The sequence below is a fragment of the Erpetoichthys calabaricus genome, chromosome 17 (assembly GCF_900747795.2).
Source record: "Erpetoichthys calabaricus chromosome 17, fErpCal1.3, whole genome shotgun sequence".
Classification (NCBI taxonomy): Eukaryota; Metazoa; Chordata; class Cladistia; order Polypteriformes; family Polypteridae; genus Erpetoichthys; species Erpetoichthys calabaricus.
The window spans coordinates 57,486,686-57,509,741 of NC_041410.2; the positions used below are offsets into that span (position 1 = coordinate 57,486,686).

General features: G+C 38.9%; 1 protein-coding gene across 3 annotated transcripts in view; it reads right to left on the reverse strand.

Moving 5' to 3' along the window:
- Positions 1–1,732: 1,732 nt before the first annotated feature.
- The window catches only part of adamtsl5 (ADAMTS like 5), a 239,772-nt gene continuing 218,448 nt past the window's right edge, over positions 1,733–23,056 (reverse strand). For 2 of the 3 annotated variants that reach the window (XM_051920228.1, XM_028792368.2), the window contains exons 10-11: positions 10,051–10,122; positions 1,734–2,981 (exon numbers count right to left, since the gene is read on the reverse strand). In XM_051920228.1, the coding sequence (XP_051776188.1) occupies positions 2,653–2,981; positions 10,051–10,122 (401 nt within the window). In that variant the 3' untranslated portion in view covers positions 1,734–2,652. Of the gene's footprint in view, positions 2,982–10,050; positions 10,123–23,056 lie in introns of all 3 variants that reach the window. The other variant, XM_028792366.2, reaches the window with a different exon arrangement.

The following is a 23,056-nucleotide window of genomic DNA, read 5'->3' on the forward strand; positions in this document are numbered from 1 at the left end:
CGGGTGCGATCACCTAATTGCTGCCTGACTAATAATAAGGCAATCAGATGTGCCAGCAAGCCAATGCACTGATGGCTGATCGCCTTGTACCAACCCGGAGGCGGGTGTCTTTGGCAGAGTGCTCGCTCCTGCTTCCACTCCCCAGTGCAAGCACTTTTGAATTATTTATTTAAATCCCATCATCCCATTTCTTTTCCCTCATGGGCCTCCTTGGGCATTTTGTCTCTTTTTTAATTTTTAATGATTCTGGGCTCTGGATAGTCCAGTCCCTGAGGTGTGAGTTTGGAATTGGAATCCTCTTTTCCTTTTAATTACAACTGTTTTTTTCAATTTGCTGGTATCATTATTTTTATTTCTCATTATGTTACTTAAACTTCAATATTTAATCACAAAAAAACCCCTTAAAGTAGCCCTCCCTCTCTCCCCACATGAGCCATGAAACACATGAGACCTTGTGAAGTAATAATAATATTGAAATATTTATTACTACTAACAAGACATTTCTGTCTTCTTGATTGAATAAAGTATGTATGTGCGTGGAGCTGAGACTTCAAACAACAGAATGAGTCAGTCCCTTGCCACCACTACGCCTCACTACGTGGCATGGCCTATGTGTGCCTCATGATTTGAACTCTGTAACACAGTGTATATTACTTATTACTAGTTTGTGCCATTTTTTGTATTTTGCTTGTGGTTATCATTGTAAGTTTTTAGGCGCAATGGCACAGTGATCTTACAGCTCAGATCGTATTTTGGCCACAATCGGTCCACCATAGTTAGCAGATACTTGTTATGATTTAAATCTTAATTTTTTCCTGGGTTTTTATTTATAAGTAGAAATCATAACTAACATGTTTTGTTTGTGTTTTATTTTTAAATCAGATAATCTAACTGTGTTTTTATTTATTTGAATTATTGCCGTAATCAAAAGTTAAGAATTTTTACTGCTGTTTTTGATGTTGTTACATTTCATGAATGGATGGCACCATGTTTGAGAATTGAGTGTGCTTCATTGACATGGAAGTTTCCCATGATCCTTTGGGATGTGTGTAATTGTTGATGTGATGTTGCATGAAGACATCACTTTTATTAGTTAACTGAGATTTATTGTTTTTGATCCCTGCAACTCTTTTTTGACTAGTATTCTTTCACTTTGCATTTTGGTTTTGTCAATCATTTTTCTTGACCATCTGGTATTATCCTTGCTTAGTTTTCTCTTTGTCCTTAGATAGAAAAAAATAATACTGATTATCTGCTATTCGGTACACTTCCCTAGTCCTCATGCACAGTTAAAAGATTACAATCCACTCAAAACTAGTTCAGCTGCTCCTTCCCCATTGACTTCAAAGCAACATTTCCATGATTTCTCCAAACTCATAGTGAGCTGAACTCCACAGGTTTCACTCATCCCTATTAAACAGTAAAACTCTTTGTAAACAGAATATCAAACAATGTTACTCATTGTTTCGCAGAAATCCATACATTCAAGTGTGAAGTAAACTGAAGTAAAATCTGTCCCAAGAAACCAGACCACCCCATACAGCTTTGGAGCTCTTGTGCTCTTTGGTAAAGATGCAGCTTTTTTTGTTGAGACCTACAGTATAACACAGCACACAGTTTCTGTTGCCCAAATAACAGGGTCTTCTCTTCACATGTTATACATCAAACTATAAATATATATATATATATTTTAAGGCAGCATTCCAAGTAAAAGAGACATTCAGATTCTTTATTATGTGTAAGAGTTGATTACATATTTTTACATTTATCTGAATAAAAAAAGTTCAATTGAAAAGATCCCAGTCCTGAATGTAAACACTATGTTCATGGTACAAAATACTGTAGGTGTTATGTAACACACAAAATAGAAATAAAGAATTATGTATTAAAAGATGTGTGGAGTAGGTGACATGTAAAATTAGCATAACACACAAAACACTTAGATAGCGATGTTATCATTTTTATTTCAGAGTATATAAAATTCATATATTCAATTATTCACAAATATTCCTATTCCTAATACTACTACTACTACTACTACTATATTAATTGCACATTGAATGCAATTTTACAAATGAAGATTATAGCCATTACTAAATACAGAGTGATAACACTTTATTGTCCTAAACAATTGTTAAATACTAAAATTACATTTAAACAATGATGAACAACGCAATGATAATTAGGAAGCCTTACAGTACACAGTAAAAAATAACTCATTATTAAGCACAATTTTAACAGATTAAAAAACAAAAAATTTCAGTGCTGAAGAACACAAAAGTATATGAAAATGTGTGAGTTTGGTGAAACTTTCATTTGATAACAAAATATTTACACGATATATTTTTCAGTGTCAGTCGATACAGTTTATTCCAGTGAGATAATGACCAGGCTGTGGTGTCTTTTTGCCTATTCTCTGACTACAAGCTAATACAACTGTTATAGTCTTATAATGTTTCTCTTTCTTTTTCCTGAAATATAGGAAAACAGAATGTCACGTGAAGTTGGTAGAGTCATGAATTATCTTTCAGATTCTAAGATTTCTGTATCCCACTAAATGTTCCCATGATGTCTTTGGTTACAAAGCAGCCGCAATGTTCAACCTGAGTGAAGCACAGTTGCATATATCCTTTAAGGTAAGGTAACTTAGATTCAGAGACTGGGAGTATTTGAATATTTTTGCTTGACACATTCAGTATCCAGATGACGCAACAGTTGGTCTTCCCGAGGATGGAAGGACTTCACATAGCTATTAGTCTCCAATAAGATACGATTAAGAGTCTGTTCATAATTCACATGGCGTCTTGCCATTATCAAGTACTCAAGTCCTTTCTCCAGCTGAGGACAGTTGCACAAGTTGGGTACCCATATGAATTCTCTTTGTATCAATGGGAAACGGTTGCGATATGTATACATTACCTGCACGTCATAGCGGGTCTCTTGACCCCTGTAGGTCTTCTCTAGTATCTTACCCCGGAACACTGCAGAAAGACACAGTTTGATGTGATGAAGAAGTCTTAACAACATGAACAATAATGACCTCTAATTGACAGCTTACAATGTACGGATGTGAATTTTTAATATACATTCATAATCTTAGGTTTGAGAAATCTGTTAATATTTGACTCTAAAGATGTCTCACATAAGGGTTTTAGAATCATGTTTCTTTCTTAGCATGTATATAAACACAGGTAACTCTACTGTCTGTATTATACTTTACCTGAAATGGGTGCCTGAGTTTCAAAAAGCTTGCATACTGTAATCTAATCAGTTAGCCAATAAAAGGTGCCTTTTTGCTTCACTTCTCATGGTGTTCATAAATGGCTAACATGGTCCATCACTTTACAATCTTTTTTATACAAAAACAAATAAACCCCAGGGTTTCATACTATTCTTTTTTATTCAGTAGAAACCATATGCAGTTAGGTCCCTAAATATTTGGACAGAGACAACTTTTTTCTAATTTTGGTTCTGTACCACAATGAATTTCAAATGAAACAACTCCGATGCAGTTGAAGTGCAGACTTTCAGCTTTAATTCAGTGGGGTGAACAAAACGATTGCATAAAAATGTGAGGCAACTAAAGCATTTTTTGAACACAATCCCTTCATTTCAGGGGTTCAAAAGTAATTGGAGAACTGACTCAAAGGCTATTTCATGGGCAGGTGTGGGCAAGTGCATCGTTATGTCATTATCAATTAAGCAGATAAAAGGCTTGGAGTTGATTTGAGGTGTGGTGCTTGCATGTGGAAGATTTTGCTGTGAACAGACAACATGCGGTCAAAGGAGCTCTCCATGTAGGTGAAAGAAGCCATCCTTAAGCTGCGAAAGCAGAAAAAACCCATCCGAGAAATTGCTACAATATTACGAGTGGCAAAATCTACAGTTTGGTACATCTTGAGAAAGAAAGCAAGCACAGGTGAACTCAGCAACGTAAAAAGACCTGGGGCCTCATGTATAACGCCGTGCGTAGTACTCACACTATAACATGGCATAAGCACAAAAGAGGGAATGTGCGTACGCACAGAAAAATCCAGATGCAGGAATCTGTGCGTACGCAAACTTTCATGTTCTTCCACTACATAAATCACGATCAGCGTGAAAAGTAATGCACGTGCACGCTCCTTCTGTCCCGCCCCAACTCCTCCCAGAATTATGCCTCTTTGAATATGCAAATTGATATAAATAGCCCTCTGTGAAAAGACAATGGGAAAAGCACGGGGGAAAATATAAGAATTTTAGCGAATACCAAGTGGAGGCAAAGGAAAAACGTACTATTTGTTGGTTTAAACAGTGGTATGATCAACAAAAGAAAGTTGATCGAGTGACATAGTGTCGGAGAAACTCGAAAGCTCAAGTTCACAAAGTCGCACAGTGCCCGAAATAAAAAAGAAATCACGTATCAAAGTCGGCGTGAAAAGGCAACTCGCAGCGGACCGTCTGAGTGTCATATGAAAGCTTATTAGGGTACAGACAAAAAAATAGGCACACAGTGGGATAAAAGCACGGAATGTCAACTTTAATCTCAAAATTTCCACTTTAATCACGTAGTTTATTTTGTCATTAAAGTAGAACATCATAAACTTCATCTTAAAATCGTTTATTTTACTAGTTTCTCAAGTAGCACGTTAAATGCTTTGTTCTGTGTTTGATCTCCTATGTGCTCTATGTGTGTGAATCACTACGTGCTTCCGTTCTTTCTCTTTCTCCAACAGGACACAGAATCCATTACATTTGTGATATTACAGTTGTCTGAATAATTAAAATACTGAGATGTATATACGTGATATCTTTTTCATGATGACAGGAAAGCATGTTATTAAACATGGGAACACGGTAGTGCAGTGCTTGTTCATATCTCACGCAAGAGGCTTACTGCTCCATGTGCGACCTTCGATGAAATAATTTATTACAGAAGTACTGTCTCTTTCAAACGTACTAACCTCCAATTCCTGTCCTTACTTTTCTTTCTCCAAATACCTAATCACCACACAATCAGCTCTGTAATAGACGTTAAGCCATCTGTAAGCTTATAATGCTGATTCTTCAAAACTTTTAAGGAACATTGAAATATCTTCGTAGTACATGTTTAATTATTCTATCCGTCTATCCTTCCAGTGTTGCGTCAGCACCAGCAATAATACAGCGCAAGGCAGGAGCTATCCGTGAACTAGCTAGCGCTGCGGCACCGTGTCCTCACATGTTTAATTATTAACAATACAGATTATTTAAATGAATTTAAAGTTTTATCTGTATACTATAAGCAACATATTTTGCTGCATTTCATCTTAAAAATGATATTGTCATCATACGCACTTTATAAAGTGGCACAGGTTGTGCAATATTATAACTGTAGTGCAAGTTTACAGTGGGGTAATTGTACTTATAAGTACAAACAGTTCTACAAGGAGCACTTGATGGACTGATTGAGTGCGTTTATAGTTCTTGGGATGAAACTGTTTCTGAAACGAGAGGTCCGTACAGGAAAGGCTTTGACGCGTTGTGGCTGAGGTAGTGTGTGTTTGAAACTGTATACCGATAATTCTCTTTCCGATCAGCTGCTGCTGTGATTCCCCACTCAGATACAGTGATATAAATACTCCGAGTGGTGCAGTGAGAGTAATATGGAAAAAGATGATCCGCTGTGGCAACCCATAACGGGAGCAGCTGAAAGAAGAAGAAGATGCAGTGAGCGTAACAACGCTAAAGCAGTTATGGTATTTGGAATACTATGGCTATTCCCTGGACCATTATATTGCTACAGGTTAATTACAATCAGATGCATTACACTAATAAACAATATGCAGTTAACTTCAGTGTATTTATAAAGCCGCGTCAGGAATGTGGGTCTAAGAAAGAAAGGGTAACCACACAAGAACAGTAGCACTGCTTTGACGCTGGGTGCCGCCAGTCTGCAAAACTGAGCGGAGAAATTGCGTACGCCAAGGTATGAGTTACCGTGGAAATGTGCGTGGCTTTACGCCAAGTTTAGGTTTTATACATTGCGATTTGAGTGTGGAAATGTTTGTACGCAACATTTCTGTGCGTACGCACTGTTTATACATGAGGCCCCTGGACGTCCACAGAAGACAACAGTGGTAGATGATCGCAGAATCATTTCCATGGTGAAGAGAAACCCCTTCACAACAGCCAACCAAGTAAACAACACTCTCCAGGGGGTAGGCGTATCGATATCCAAGTCTACCATAAAGAGAAGACTTCATGAAAGTAAATACAGAGGGTGCACTGCAAGGTGCAAGCCACTCATAAGCCTCAAGAATAGAAAGGCCAGATTGGACTTTGCTAAAGAACATCTAAAAAAGCCAGCACAGTTCTGGAAAAACATTCTTTGGACAGATGAAACCAAGATCAACCTCTACCAGAATGATGGCAAGAAAAAAGTATGCATTATCCAAAGCAGACCACATCCATCTGTAAAACACGGTGGAGGCAGTGTGATGGCTTGGGCGTGCATGGCTGCCAGTGGCACTGGGACACTAATGTTTATTGATGATGTGACACAGGACAGAAGCAGCCGAATGATTCTGAGGTGTTCAGAGACGTACTGTCTGCTCAAATCCAGCTAAATGCAGTCAAATTGATTGGGCGGCGTTTCATGATACAGATGGGCAATGACCCAAAACATACAGCCAAAGCAACTCAGGAGTTTATTAAAGCAAAGAAGTGGAAAATTCTTGAATGGCCAAGTCAGTCACCTGATCTTAACCCAATTGAGCATGCATTTCACTTGTTGAAGACTAAACTTCAGACAGAAAGGCCCACAAACAAACAGCAACTGAAAGCCACTGCAGTAAAGGCCTGGCAGAGCATTAAAAAGGAGGAAACCCAGCATCTGGTGATGTCCATGAGTTCAAGACTTCAGGCTGTCATTGCCAGCAAAGGGTTTTCAACCAAGTATTAGAAATGAACATTTTATTTCCAGTTATTCAATTTGTCCAATTACTTTTGAGCCCCTGAAATGAAGGGATTGTGTTAAAAAATGCTTTAGTTGCCTCACATTTTTATGCAATCGTTTTGTTCACCCCCCTGAATTAAAGCTGAAAGTCTGCACTTCAACTACATGTGAGTTGTTTCATTTAAAATTCATTGTGGTAATGTACAGAACCAAAATTAGAAAAAAGTTGTCTCTGTCCAAATATTTATGGACCTAACTGTATATTTTCTACCTGTTGATGGTGGCAGCACTGACATGCACTGTAGTGGTGCACTGACTCAGCTACATTTTGGCAACAGTTTTCTGTATTTGCTGCTATGGGAACTTTCTCGGTTACTATTTCTGACCTTCTCACTACATTTTGTACACATGAACTTCTAGTTTTAGGAGAAAATTGGGGTCACCTTGGATTTACTGATGCATCCAGACAAAAACAATTAGAGGTTAGCTGAATATTATTGTAAAAACGCAAAATAACAAAATGCATGAAGAGCAATCAGAAAAAATATCACAGGCTTCAAAATACAGAACATTTTAACACAATTAACTAATAAGACATATTGTATGTTGTCCTTTCTATAATATTTGATTAAATGATGTGGACTATGGCGGGCAGCTTATCCTGGCCAATACCCCCAAGCCGCCAGGTGGAGCCGTTCCTGCAGCGTGGAGATGCCCCGAATTCCAGCAGGACATCATGGACCTTGGAGTTTTCCTTCACAGCCCTGCTGGATACCATGGGGGCCACCAGAGGACGCAGCAGGGAGGCTCAAGGGTTAGGGTTAGGGTTAGAGGCTCAAGGACATGTATTATTCGTATAGCCCGGAAGTACTTCCCTGTCACAAGGATGGAATTCCGGACTGAAGAAAAATGAGTTTTTACCTGACCCGGAAGTGCTGGATAATCACGTGGACTGAGGGGTCAGAAGCATTTCCGGGTTATGGACTATAAAGGACTCTGGGAAATCCCAAACGGACGAGCTGAGTTGGAGGATTGATTATCGATTGGATTATTGTGTTATTATTTATGAGTATTGTGGAGTGGAGGGTGCTTGGTGCACATTGTTATTATAAAATAAATAATTGGAGTTTTATCTGGTGTCTGGCGTCTGGTCTGAGGGTTCAAGGGGACGACATCGCCCACTATCTGTCACAATGACAAATATGGTTTGCTTTCAAGATTCTGGAAGCATTTAGTAACATTTAAAATTTAAAACAGGGTAAGACAAAAGTCCATAAAAAAGCACATGTATATAGTTGGAAAAGACATTCAAACTATCGGTACATTAGAGACAACAGAATTCTTTATTGTTTTTTTCATAGCAGTATTTTGGAATCTTGGATGTGAATAAAAACATATATATCATTGGGCATGTAAATCTTGGGCTCACAATTCTGCTTATTAGCTTATTACACAAAACAAAAAAACACAATATGTTGTTAATGTGGCTGAACTTTATCAACAGAATCACTGTGTAAGGCCAGCACATCCTCAAAGATAATGCAGTCAGTGGGGTGGAGAATACACTGCTCTCAGGAGCTGATGTGTTATTTTGCCATTTTTAACATGTCAGCAAAAGTAATTTTGAACAAATCACAGCCTGTGCACCTTCCAGTGAACAGTATAGGAGGTATTGTAAGTGAAAAAAATCATCAGCTAATCAGAATCAAGTATTCAAAAAGAGACAGCTACCCCGCCCCCTTTTGGACCTTCGGAGGTGGGTGGGTGCCAGATATGGAACTAGGAGGATGAAGGGAGGTTATACCTTTTTAGGCAAGAAAGAAAGGACTACAAGTTGGCATCCTTTTTTCTTTTTTTTTGCGACAAAGTGAGCAAGAAAGAAAAGCTGGGGATGTGCCTGAGTGTAAGTGTATGTGTGTTGGGAAGGTAGAGGATGCTTTGAAGCCGGGTTGTTTCCTACCAGGATAGTGGGGAAGTGTTGAAGTTGTGGGTGGAACACGGAGAATGGAGAAGGCACAGGGGTAAGACTAAAGTGGGAAAAGATTGGTGACTGACTGGGCAAGCAGTACACCTACAACATACTTAAACAGGCTTGGGTGAGAGTGGCAGGGGGATTTAGTGGACATGAGCCATTTGTCATGCAACAATAGTGGTATTAAATTCATTCGGACATGTATCAACATCTTCTGCAATCCCGCTCCCCAAACCCCATTGCCCTATATGTCCAAAACCTCACCCAACAGAATTGCACACACAGGGTGGAGGACATATATGTGGGTCCACATAACAAAGGAACTCAGCATGCGAATAAAAGAATCTAAGTCTTATGATAGGGTTTCTTCAGAATCCTTCCATGATAAAACACAAAGTTAGAAAATAAATCCGGTCCTTCATCAAAATATTATCTACAAAATTACAAAGATACTTTATATTGATTCCTAATTCTGTATGGGCTGCACCATTCTTGCTGAAGCTCTTTTTGTACTTGTCTGTAGAACGCATTAGCACACATAGTCAAGAAGACTGACTGCCATTAAGTAATACATTGGTAAAATAAAGCAACACATTTGCAAAATAACAGAAGCATAACTAGGAAAAAACACAATTAAATATGACAAGAAAGAAATATAGCAGGAAAAAGCTTCTATAGAGCTGTGTGAAAAAAATCACCTCTTAAAAAGAACAACAGTAAGATCCCTCATAGTAAGCCTGTGTGAGCTTTTGTAGTGGGGTATCTCAGGAGGCAACTTGCACCCTGATAGTGTTTTTGGAACTGTATAGATGCTGGAAAAATACATTTAAAACAAAACTGCACTGTAACTTGGTGGGGTATGCGCCAATGAGACAAGATGCAGCAAAGAAAAATTGAATTGCCAAAGCAAAGTGTAATATTAACGTGGTGTTCAACAGTATATAGCAGAGAGTACGAATTGCTTAAAAATGATTAACTGTAATCAAACATCTATAAAAATATTGAATGTTTGAGTAATATCTTATAAAACGAATAAAATATTTGATAATTATCACTAGACCAATCCACAAAATAATGGACTTACTCAGAAATGTAAGTTTCTGTATTTTCAACAAAATCTGACCTATTTGCATAATCATACATCATGCATTAAATAGCTCACCAAAATCTTTCTGGCAGTATTCTCTCGCCCGATTTTCTTTCCCTCTGATCTTTTTGCATTTACCACAGCTGTCTATATAAATTAAACAAAAAAAAAAAGAATTGATATAATTATACTGGTATCATAATCTTCACAAAATCCATATGTCTTTTACGAGGTATAAGATGCCAGAGAGAGATATAATAGCAAAAATTAAAGGAACAAAATATTTAAAACAGCAAAATAAAGCATCCTGAAACCTAATTAATTAATTAAATAGTAGTTCAGTTCAGAGTGTTCGAAGTGGGGATCATCCCATCAGCACTAGGCTCAAGGCAGGAAATAACTCTGTACTGGGCACCATTCCATTGGAGATGTAGTGTTGGACAGATGGCATTTATTAATTTTGATGTGCTAGAACACAAGTCCTTGTACTGCATTTTCAGTATCATGCACCATAACGTGGATTTCAGGCAAGATAAAAAAAAAAAACACATTTTCAAATGAACATAGCATTTTCAAATAGTGACGTTTTCATGTATGAATATGTGTGCGTGTGCAATACAGGCAGAGACAGATTTGATCTTATGCACTGGTTACTGGAATAAAAAATAAACATTTTTGCAAAGGTATAAAGAAACAAGTATGCTTTTACTCAAGAATAAAACTGAATAACAAAAAAATTCAAGTGAAAACAAGATACCAAGAAGACATGATACATCAGTGTATGTGTGTCTGCTTACATCCCTTCAGCGATATCTTTTACAGGTAAGCAAAACATTACACAGACTGTTACAGACTGAAATCAAAGTCTTCTTCTTTTTGGGCCCATACACCGTAAGCATGGCACTTCCAGATCTAAATACTAGCATGGAGTGTTGCTTGCACACTAAAGGGATTATAGCTGCAGGTGGAAGTCCCATTTTACTTGTGGTGCCAAGCAGAGTGGTGTCACGGCACAGCAGTCAATTAGCCAGTGAAATTGCTGTGAAGAAGCTGTCTGTTGTTATGGTTCTGCCTTTGTCCAGAAACGGCTCCATAAGCTTTATGACCAAAGACTTGGAAAGTTTTTGCCCTGGGTTGTAACTCAAAACACAGTTCTCAACAAAATGTTGCCAGGCGTCAGAGATTGCAGCAAATCTGTTGTTTTTCACATGTTCTGCACAGATGTCTTTGTTGTCAAAGCGCAAATACCACATAGTAGCCTGATAGTGGTCATGGGACATTGTATGTTTGATTGCCGGTACAACAAATAGTTCTTAGCAGGCATTATGCACAGAACAAACTGTAGTCATTGCTGCTCTTGTGAAAAGAATGAAGATATATGCCATCAACTCAGAGATGGAGAGGCAAGTTCGTTGTACCACGTTAATGTCACTTACAGAATAAAACTGAATAATAGAAAACCAAGTGCTAACATTTACAAGCAGCCAAAATTTACACTGGGTGTTACAGACTAAAATCAAATGTATGTTTTTATTATATAGTAATAATAATAGCAGCTCACTACTCAAAATGCGGAGCGCCCGGCCTCAAATCCGAAACCTTTGTGTTAAAAGGCAGCAGTTCTTACCTCTGCACTATTCAAGAATACAAATCAACTTTCTGTCAATTGACATTTGAGCTTGGGTTTTTAACACATTGACAGCAACATGAAAATCAAATAATTTTTTTTCTTCGGTTACATTCATGAATTAAATCTCACATGTTTATTTGATATTTGGACTAAAGTCTTCATACATTATACACTTCACATCATTATTAGCATAACATGGAAAAAGTTTCTGCTCTAGGTATGTGTTCAGCATTTCTTGCCACGCATTTCCAGCCACACTACACTTACACAGATCATTGTAGACACAGAACACACATGAAATGTATGTATTCCAAATAACAATATATTATTTACTCTATACAACTCCAGGTACCTCACTGCCAGATAAAGAGACTTGAGCTCTGAAAATTTTGTGACAGACATTTGCAGAACAAAAGATGCTAATGTAGAGGTGCGAAGGAATTTAAGGTGTCAGCTTCTTCTTCACTGGGCCTTTTTTTGGAATGTAGCCTCTGTGCCGTATCTGATAAAATGATCAATCACTGGCCAAGTGACATCTGACAGTTGGTTCTGCGAGGCACCATCTAAATACCAGTTAAATATCTGCCTCAAAAAAGATGATTGGCAGCATTAATGGACAAAACTTTGCTCTAATAATCAACCAAAAAGGATGGACTTATGTGTACTCAAGAAACCAATGGTAAGGCATCTGTTCTATCCTTTAATAACCCTTGTACAACCTAAATCTGGGATAAATCTATTAGGCTCATAGCTTTCTACCTGGTCGTAATTTCTGCAGGCCCCCAAAGCAGTGGTTCTCAAAGTTGGTGCTGGGGACCCACTATGGCTTCAAGTTTTTGCTTCAGCCAGATTCATAATCAGTGACAACTGATAATCTCAATTAATTATCTGGTATTTTTGGTGTCAATATAATTGAAAGGTTATAATCTTATGAAAGAGTTCTAGCTATTATAAGTATCTGATGTGATAGACGGCCGACAGTTCAATCCGGCTGGGATGTCCCAGAACTAAAAGAGTGGAGAAGGGCAGCATTTCCAGGACACTGCCTCCCCCAGGACACTAGGTGTCAGCTCCCCTGGACAGTAAATGTACCCCGGATTCCCTCAGGGCATCATGGTACATGGAGTCCATTTTCTCAGCCCCTGTTGGGTGCCATGGGTGCCGCCAGGAGGAGCCCATAAAGGACCTGGGGACTTCTATTTTTCTTATAACCCAGAAGTACTTCGGAGTCACAAGTACGGAAGCCCACAGTACTTCTGGGCTACTTGAAGACGGATGATGTGATGTGGAACACTTCCGGGTCAAGGACTATTTAAAGGACTGATGCAGACCCAGCAGGAGAACCAGAGTTGGGTGGTTGGGTAACGAAGCTGCTGGAAGTGAAGGATTATTGACTATTGTTATTATTATTGAATATTGTGTAAATGTGGCGAGTGTGGTGCTTTGTGCACTTTATTTGAAGAAAATATTAAAATTCTTCTTGGTGCTTTTAAACGTGTGTCCTGGACGTCTGTCTGCGGGGTTTCACGGGGCAACAGCGACCCCTAGCGTCCACACTTCCTAACTACACTAAGAAAGCGAAGAGCTGCATCTCACAAGTGCACAAACTGCCTGTGGAAGGGGTAAAGCAGTGCTAACTGTGAACAAATTAATGCCATCTTTACAGTGTAGGCACTAGAAACCTAATAACTAAGTAAACATTTTTTTCCAGCTTAACTTCAAGAACTGAAAAATCAGGATTCAAACGTTATGTGCCATTTTGTACAAGAGCGAATGCAGTATATATCAGTCAATAGATAGAATGCATAAGTCATGTACCTTTATCTATAGGTTTAACTAAGTTTAACTAAGCTATCATATTTTTTTGTTTTGGTTGTTTGTTATTGTCCTTTGTCCAAATATCTATAAACATATGTTACTACAGACAATAAATGATTTATTTTTTTTAAAGATATTGTGTTTGCCCTTATTACTAGCCAGGGTTTGACAGTAATATTGCCTTCTTGTGAACATTTTTGGAAGTTTTTTAGGACTTTGTTCTCGGGAACGCTTGAGAAACATAACACTAACAGGTAAGAGCTGTTCCTTAGTGATGTACCAATTGCATCACTCAAGTTACTGTATTGCACTTTGCAGTGCTTTTAAAGGCTGTCTGGCATCACATTTTTCTCTTTCTTTCTTTCTTTCTTTCTTTCTTTCTTTTCTTTTCTCATAATATTTTCATAACCAGAAAGGAATGTAAAAGAAGTTAAAATTTAGTCAATCAGCACCCAGATCACCAGTTCAGATCCAGAACAGATTCTAACCACTCTGCAGAATGCCTATGGAACTTGAGAACAATAAAGTGCTCATAACTGGTGACTCCATAGAATTGAACTACGTTAATCTAAGAGTTAATATTATATGCCTCCCAGGGGTGAGGGTATCTGACATGGAGGCTAGATTGGACCTTCTGGTCGATGATGAAGTATCTACCCTATTGCTGCATGTCGGCACTAACAATATTTATTTACAGCAATCTGAGGTATTAAATGGGGATGTCATATTTCTATGCACCAAAGAAAAAGAAAATGTTGGAATGTGCTGTAATTGTGTCTGGCCCTTTTCCAAGATTATATAGAGGGGATATGATTTATAGCAGATTGTGTTCCCATCACAGCTAGTTAGAGTCACCTCATATAATGTAACGACAAAACTGGAAATGTGCATATACGCAAAAAAATCCAGATGCATAAAACTGTGCATACGCCAGTTTCCACACACTCTTTATAAATCCCAATGAACGTGAAATTTAATGCATATGCATACAGCCATATCCCGAATCCTCCCAGAAATTCACATATTTGAATATGAAAATCAATATAAACAGACCCTTCTGTTAAGTATTTTGTTAAAAAACAATTGCAAAAGAACATGAAAAAAAGAAGAATTTCAGCAAATGCGAAGTGGAGGCAAGGAAAAACATACTATTTGTTGGCTTAAGCAGTGGTATAAGCAACAAAAGGAAGTTGATCAAGTTGGATGCAGTGAAAAGTCAAGCAAAGATATGGTTGAATGGAGCTAACTTTTCACTACATTGGAGAAATTTGGGTTTGGCCCAAACATTTTTGCAAGGATCAAACTATTGTATACCAGTTCAGAAGCCTCAGTTTGTATTAACATCATTAATTCAAACTACTTTAAACTAGAACCTGGTACTAGACAAGGATGCCCCTTGTCACCAATGCTTTTTGCGATCGCCATTGTGCCACTGGCAGTTCAATGTAGAAATATTTATGAGATAAAGGGGTTTATCAGAGATGGACTTTAACAGAAAATTTCTATATATGCAGATGATATAATTCTGTATATATCAGATCTACAAAATACTGTGCCTTCAGTCCTAACAGCAGTAACAGAATTTCAAAGGATTTCTGGTCTCAGAATTAATTTGAAGAAAAGTGTGCTCTTTCTAGTGAAGTCTCAAGCACACAATATTAGATTGGACACCTTCTCTTTTATCATAGCAGATCAGTTTAAATACCTAGGGGTAAACATCAAAAGTAAACATAAAGCTCTTTATCAACAAAATTTCACCGTCTGTATGGAAAAAATTAAGCAAGACTTGCATAGATGGTTAACCCTTCATCTCACTTTAGCTGAAAGAATTAACATTGTTAGGATGAATATCCTTCCTAAGCTTCTTTTTTTATTTCATCCCAATATATATCAATAAATAATTTTTTAAGAAATTAGATTCAACCATAACCTAATTTATTTGGAATTCAAAACATCCACATATCCAAAGGGTGACCCTAAAAAGACTTAAGGTGGAAGGTGGCATGGTTCTACTTAACTTTCAATTTTATTTTGGTCCGCAATAGAAATAAAATCCCGCAGTACTTCTTTATATTTCTTGCTTTGCACCCCAATAAGTACAAGTTATCGCCAATATACTAACAACCCAATTGTGCTTCACTTACTCAGAATATGGAACCAATGTAGGAAGTATTTTAAGATAAAGAAGCTTTTATCTGTGGCACCACGGCATGATAACCACCTTTTTCCACCCTCTCAAACTTACGCAGCTTTCAATGTCTGGACAACGCTTGTGCATCTTACAAACAACTACACTCCAAATTTAACTTTCCAGCAAAGCATTTCTTTCACTACCTTCAAATTATAAACTTTGTTAAACAAAACCTGCCCAATTTTCCTCACCTCCCACCTACCTCTATGCCGGAAAAAATATTGATCGGTCTTGACGACTCAGACAGCATCTCCATAATATATAAAACATTTTACAGTCCCTCCCTTTCAAAGATCCCAGTGGACATTGGGAAAACGATCTCTCACTCAACATTTCAGAAAAGGAGTGGAAGGTAGTGATGCTCAGAATTCACTTGAGCTCCATATGCACAAAGCATACAATTATTATTCAACTTAAAATTATATATCGAGCACATCTGTCTCGTTTAAAATTGTCCAAAATGTTTCCAGGGCAATATCTAACCTACAAACCTTGCAATCAAGTTCAAGCCTCATTAAGCCATATGTTTAGGGCATCTGTTATTTCACTGTCTGTATCTTTTAATTCCCCTTTACTATTTCTGATGCACTTGACCTCCTCCTTGACTGTTCTTTTACTACTAAAATACTGAAAGAATCTCTTAGGGTCATCTTTGGCCTTTTCTGCTATATTCCCCTCCAACTGTCTTTTAGCCTCCCTGATATCCTTCTTAATGGATGCCCTCATGTTCTCATATGCTCTACGATTCACTTTGCAGTCATTAGTCTTATATGCCTTATAAAACAGTTTTTTCCTTTGCAACTTCTTTTTTAAATCTTTATTAATCCACCGTGTTTTTTTTTAGTTTCCTATTAATTCCAAATTTAGGTATGTATCTGTCCTGCATTACATGTAAAACATTTTTTAACCTGTTCCACTGCTCTTTGACTGTTTCCACACTTAAAAGCTTATCCCAGTGTATCCTACTTAGACTTTGTCGCATTTGCTCAAAATTAGCCCTACCAAAGTTCAACTTAACAATTTTAGTCTTTGCATCTGCACTCTTACAAAATACTGAGAATTGTATTACATTATGGTCACTTGACCCTAGTGGTTCAGTCACCTCTACGCCTTCAATTCTATCCTGATTATTACAAAATACTAAATCCAGACAGGCTTCACCCCGTGTTGGTGCTTTAACATGCCGTGTTAAAAAACAGTCATTGATTACTTCTAAAAACTCCTGCTCTTGTGCTCCTCCATCTGTAAGGTTATCCCAGTTAATATTTGGATAATTAAAGTCCCCCATGACTATAATATCTCCCTGTAAACTTGCCATTTTGATATTACTAAAAAGATGTGTGTTGAAATTACTGTCTGAATTGGGTGGTCTATAACACACTCCTAAAATAAGACCTCTTTCCATAATATTTTCCAGGCGAAGCCACATGTCCTCACTAAGATGGGGCTCATCATCCAACTGAAGAGGACTTACATTCAAATCCTGTTTGGCATAAACAGCAACCCCACCTCCTTTTCTGTTCTGTCTATCTTTACTAAAAAATGTGTATCCCTCTATGTTACACTCATCCCCATCTTTGTTATTTAGCCAGGTTTCCGTTATTGCTATAATATCATAATTATGCTCTGCTACATATAACTCCAACTCACTTACCTTATTTTTGATACTTCTAGTATTATGGCAAGCTATTTTTAATGTGTTACTCCTTCTACATTTAAATGTTTGCTTATAATTTACTTTACTGTACATTTGTATTTCTACACCATTGTCTGTTCTTCCATGTATAGGTCTAAACCTGGCCTGTCCTAAACTCCCTGCCCCCCATTCCCTAGTTTAAACAATCCTCGACTAGCCTACACATACGCCTCCCCAATACATTGGTGCCCCTCCAGTTCAGATGTAACCCGTCACAGCGGAACAGGTCCCATCTGTTCCAAAAGGAGTCCCAATGCCCCATAAACCTATACCATTCTACCCTGCACCAAGATTTGAGCCACGCGTTAAGCCTTTTAATCTCCTCAATTTTACCTGGACTGGCTTGTGGCACAGGCAGAACTTTGGAGAAGACTACTTTGTCAGTTCTGCTCCTCAGCTTGGCACCTAACTCTTTGAATTTAGATCGCAGAACTGACAGACTACCCTTATGTATGTCATTTGTTCCAACATGGACAGTGACAACTGGATCCACCCCCACTCTGGCCAAGAGCCTATCCACCCTTCCAGGGAGGTCTCACACCTGTGCTCCCAGAAGGCAACACACTGTGCGAGACTCTCTCTCTCTGGAGCACACCTGCGCTTCAATCCCCTTTAAGAACTCAAGGATAAATATTATCTGGTATTTGTGATTTGTTTGATTTGAGCCTGTTTAATCTAAGCAGCACTTCTCCTGCTTCAGTTTTCAAATCCCTCAGTAAATCCTTAGCAATCCCATTTACTGCTGGGAGGTTATGTACTTCCTCACATGTGTAGACCTCAGAAAAATGTGAATTTAGAGTATCAGTGTCTGTATTTTTAAATTCCCCTTTACGATTCCTGATGCACTTCACCTCTTCCTGGACTGCTCTTTTACTACTAAAATACTGAAAGAATCTGTTTGGGTCATCTTTCAGTTTATCTGCTATATTCCTCTCTGTCTTTTAGTCTCCCTAATACCCTTCATAATAGTTACCCTAAAGTTTTAATATGCCCTACAATTTACAATGGAGTTATAAGTCTTATACACCTTATAGCATTTTTTTTCCTTTGCAGCTTCTTTTGCAACTCTTTATTAACCCACTGCAGAGTTTTTTTAAATTTCCTACTAATTCCACATTTAGGTATGTACCTTTCCTGTATTATATGTAAAACATTTCTAAACCTGTTCCACTGCTGCACGACTGTCTCCACATTTAAAAACTTATCCCAGTCCATCCTCCTTAGACTTGGCAGCATCTGCTCAAAATTTGCTCTATCAAAATTAAACTTAACAGTTTTAGTTTTTGCATCCGCACACTTCCAAAACACTGAACAATGTATTATATTATAGCTCACTTGAGCCTAGTGGTTCAATCACCAGTACACCCTCAATTCTATTCTGATTATTACAAAATACTAAATTTAGACAAGCTTCCCCTATGTTGCTGCTTTAACATACTGTGCTAAAAAATGGTCACTGATTATTTCTAAAAACTCCTGGTCTTGTGCTCCACAATTTGCGAGGTTAGCCCTGTTAATATTCGGGTAGTTAAATTCCCATATGACTATAACTTGCCTTCTTAATATTACTAAAAAGATAGATGTGCATTAAAATTACTGCCTGTGTTGGGCAGTCTATAACACACTCCTAAAATAAGACCTCTTTCCCTAATGCTTTACAGGCAAAGCCAGATGTCCTTACTAAGATGGGGCTCATCATTCAATTGAAGTGGACTTGCGTTTATATTCAACAGGTCACATCCACACTAAAAGGATTCCCAAAGCCCCATAAACCTACGTCCTTCTAACGTAGACCAAGTTTTAAGCCACGTGTTAAGCCTTCTAATCTCCTCAATCTTACCAGGACTGGTGCATGGCACAGGCAGAACACTTTGGAGAAGTCTGCCTTGTCAGTTGTGCTTCTCAGCGTATGGACAACGACACCTGGATCCACTCCCGCTCTTTCAACCCTTACAGGAAGGTCTCCCACCTGTGAACCTAGAAGGCAATACACCACGCAAGACTCTCTGTCCCTGAAGCAAACCTGTACTTCAGTTCCTCTAATGACTGTGTTTACAACTATCACTACCTCTCTCTTTCTGGGACTGGATTTGAGGTGGCCTGTTGGGTTTCTTCATTCGTCCTTACCACCTCAGAATCTTTAGAGACAAGCTCTGCAAGGGCCTGAAAGTGGTTTAACACTTCCTGCTTGGCGATTGATGCCCCTGGACAGGGTGCACCCTTTACCTTGCACTTTGTAACTGTGACACACCTCTCTCTAACAGTCTGGTCTGGAATCTCCTCCTGCGCCACCTTAGAGGTGCACACCACCTCTCTAAAGGACACCTGAGCCAGGTCCTCCAATTCTCTACATAACATAGGCCAACAAATGCCAGCATCTCCTGCACATGTAGCCCTTATAGAAGACTGCCACCTCCATGCCATCCTCTAAAAAGTTGAACATGCAACAGGAATTCCATTGCACTGACCTTAAAATTAAAATTTGGCTTTGGATTATTAAAACTGCTCAACTTTTTTTCTGTTTTTATTAAAATAAAATAATTTAACTTAAAGGGTAAAACTAAAAATGTCTAGCCAAAAATTAGATTAAAGTATTTTACCCTTTCTGGCCCCTTAAGCTCCTGTAATATTCTACCCCTCGACTGCCTGCTGTTTGTCCTTCTATGAGGTTAACTTTACTTTTCTTTGTCTGTTCTCTTAATTTTGCTCTCCTCTTACTCCTTACTTAAAAGCTCTCCACTTGCACCATTTCTATTCCTTTGTATTAACTCTTTCAGGGCTGATGTCGACTTTTGTCAAAATTCAGTGGTAGAGGCCAGTAATCAGCTGTAAACTGCAACAAAACTCGCCCTTACATTTTAGTTCGACTGTCTTTGCTAGAAGGACAGTTACGTAGCTTTGTTGATTCAACCCCGATTCCCTATGCGTGTATGAGTAGCGAAGAGCAAACAACCTTTAAAATGGCACCAACATCTGGCAGGAGACCGAAGCGAATGTGCAAAGCAAAATACTCCATGGACGTTTTACACAATTTTGTTGAATAGTACTCTTACTTGTCGGACTCCGAGTTTGATGCAAGTGATCTGGAGATGGAGATCGAAAACGAAAGTGAGGTACCAGCATCATCTGATCGGTGTCAAGCTGATCATGGTGCTCAACACTTTCATGTAGCTGATGCGCCTACAAAAGTATTCGCCTGGGAGGACCACCACTTATGATGACAAAAGGTACAAACCCCCGACACCAGCACCCCCCTGCTGTGCGAAGACAGCCAGGCAGCCGGCCCACCGTGGTGCAAAGTTCTGCTCAGCCAGTGCTGCCAGAGATACTGAACATGCAACAACAGGAGCCACAGCACATAGCAAGAGACATTTTATGTTGACTTATGTGTGAAACCATTGCTTTGTGTGCTTTTCAGAAAACTGAGTTTTTTGGAAAAAATATTCAGCCCTGAAAGAGTTAATGAACCCTTGTTGCTATCCTAATTGCTTTGTTTCAACATCGACAAGCTTCTGTTCCAGACAGCCGCTTTCCCCAGGAAAGTAAACAGAGTCAGTGCCACCCCACCCTGCCCGTCCTGATCTGACTCTAAGTAAAAGCGTCAGATCCCATTGTAGTATGTATTGTGATCGTGATTTAGAGAGAATAAAAGTGAAAAAAAGGTAACTTTTACAAGTCCTATAAATGTACACCGTGTGTTAGATGCAAACCAAATGTATGTGTGTACTGTATAATATGAACAATAAGAGCAGCTCACTACTGAAAACGGCAAATATAGGAGTGAGTCGGAATCGAACCGGGGACTCTTGATTACAAGTCAGCAAATCTTACCGCTACGCCAAGGAAGCTGTTGTCTTTTCCTTGAACCTTTTGTGAAAGTGTTTATTTGATCTTTGGACTTCAGGCTTCATACATTATATAGTTTATGCCTACATTTTGTCATTTACTACTAAAATATGAAAAACGTTTGTTTTAAAAATGTGTTTATACAGATTATTGTAGAAATGGAACACACATGAAATGCGTGTGTTCCAAATAACAATCTGTTATTTCCACTCTAAAACTCCACTTCACTCCCAGATAATCAATCAAGGCATGAGCTGGGAGAAGTCGATGTATGTTCTAAGTTGATGGGGGATGGAATAGCCGGCTGCTTGCTGCTTTTCTTTATCGGCACATTTACAGGACAAAAGAGGCTGGCGGAGAGGTGCGAACGGATTTAAGGTGGGCCGGATCTACAAGTTTTTTCGTAGGCTGTGGTAATTCTAGTGTTAATGCTAGTCGCTTGCTTATGTACCGCAGAGCCCTCCTCTTTATTACTTTGAAGACAGCCGCCTACTTGTACTTAAAATGAATGATTTCTTACTTATGAAGTGTGCCCTCACTTTCTTACTAGCTTTAATGCTTGACTGTATGGGTGATATATGGTGTTTTATCCATTTTTTCTTTATATGCCTTTCCTTCCCAGGAAGGAATCACTCTTACTGTTACTTTTAACTATTCATCACTATGACACCAGTTATTTATTTACTTACAGCTACTGCTGCTTATTTCTCTGCATTGCCAGTGAAAGTTTGAATACAAATAGCAAGAACAGGTACAAATAACAAGTAACTTTTCCAAATGCCCCCATATACTCAGCTGCCTTTGCACCTGTGCTGGGGAAAAAAAAGAAAAAAAAAACCTTCTAAAGGCAAAAAAAGTTTTAAACATTCCTGTATAGTTCCTTATTTACAAACAAAATGCAAAGTTTTTAAGAGTAAAATGTATTTTTTAAATAACTCTCACACCTCAGAACACAAAACTCTCAGTGGCTTCTCTTTCCCTTGCAAGGATGACATCGGCATCTCATTCTTTAGTCATTACCAACAATAACTGATAACAATAAAAATCCTCAAGTACAGGCAGTCCCTGGGTTACGTACGAGATAGGAACTATAGGTTTGTACTTAAGTTGAATTTGTATGTAAGTCGGAACAGGTACATTATCTTAATAAATGCTATTGTTGACCGACTGTAACCAAGTGCTCTGCCAATGAATGATGGCATTTCACCTCTCTTTGACCTTTTGTTTATTTCTACTTTATTTTCAATGGTGATGGTTTTTCTCTTCTTTACTGTATCACCAGCACTTGCATCAGATTTGTGTTTGAGACATTCTTGAAGGGTGAAGACAAAAGGTTAAGATGAACTCTTCTGCACAGCACTGTACACGTTATCACAGCAGGCAGGCACCAGTTGTCAGCACGTCTGATGTACTGACAAGAGACAACTTCCTGCTATGTGCGTAACAGTACAAGCAGGCTTGCTATTGAGAATGAATGGGGGCGGCGAGGGGCGGTTCATCACCAGCCCACCTCACACTCACCTTCACTACAGTATGCTATCTGCAGGATCCGCCCACCGAGAATGAACACGGTGTGGCCAAAGGCGGGTAGTGAATCGCCCAACCCCAATTCAACAGGCAGCCATCCGAGGCACACTACAATGCTACTCCCGCCGCCCCATTCAGCCACAACTGGGTCACTGCTTGCAGCATTACCAGCCTTGAGGTGCTGGGCGGGCAATGAAACGCCACCCTCCGCTCCATCCAACCTGCGTCCAGTCAGGAGCAGTAGCTGCGGCGGCGTAGTGGGCGGTCAGATAACCATCGTCCTGCACACGAGCGATAGCTGTGGACCCGGTGACTATGGACCACGGGTCACCGCTTGCTGCTGGGAGCGGCCCGAAGGACACTACACTGCTTG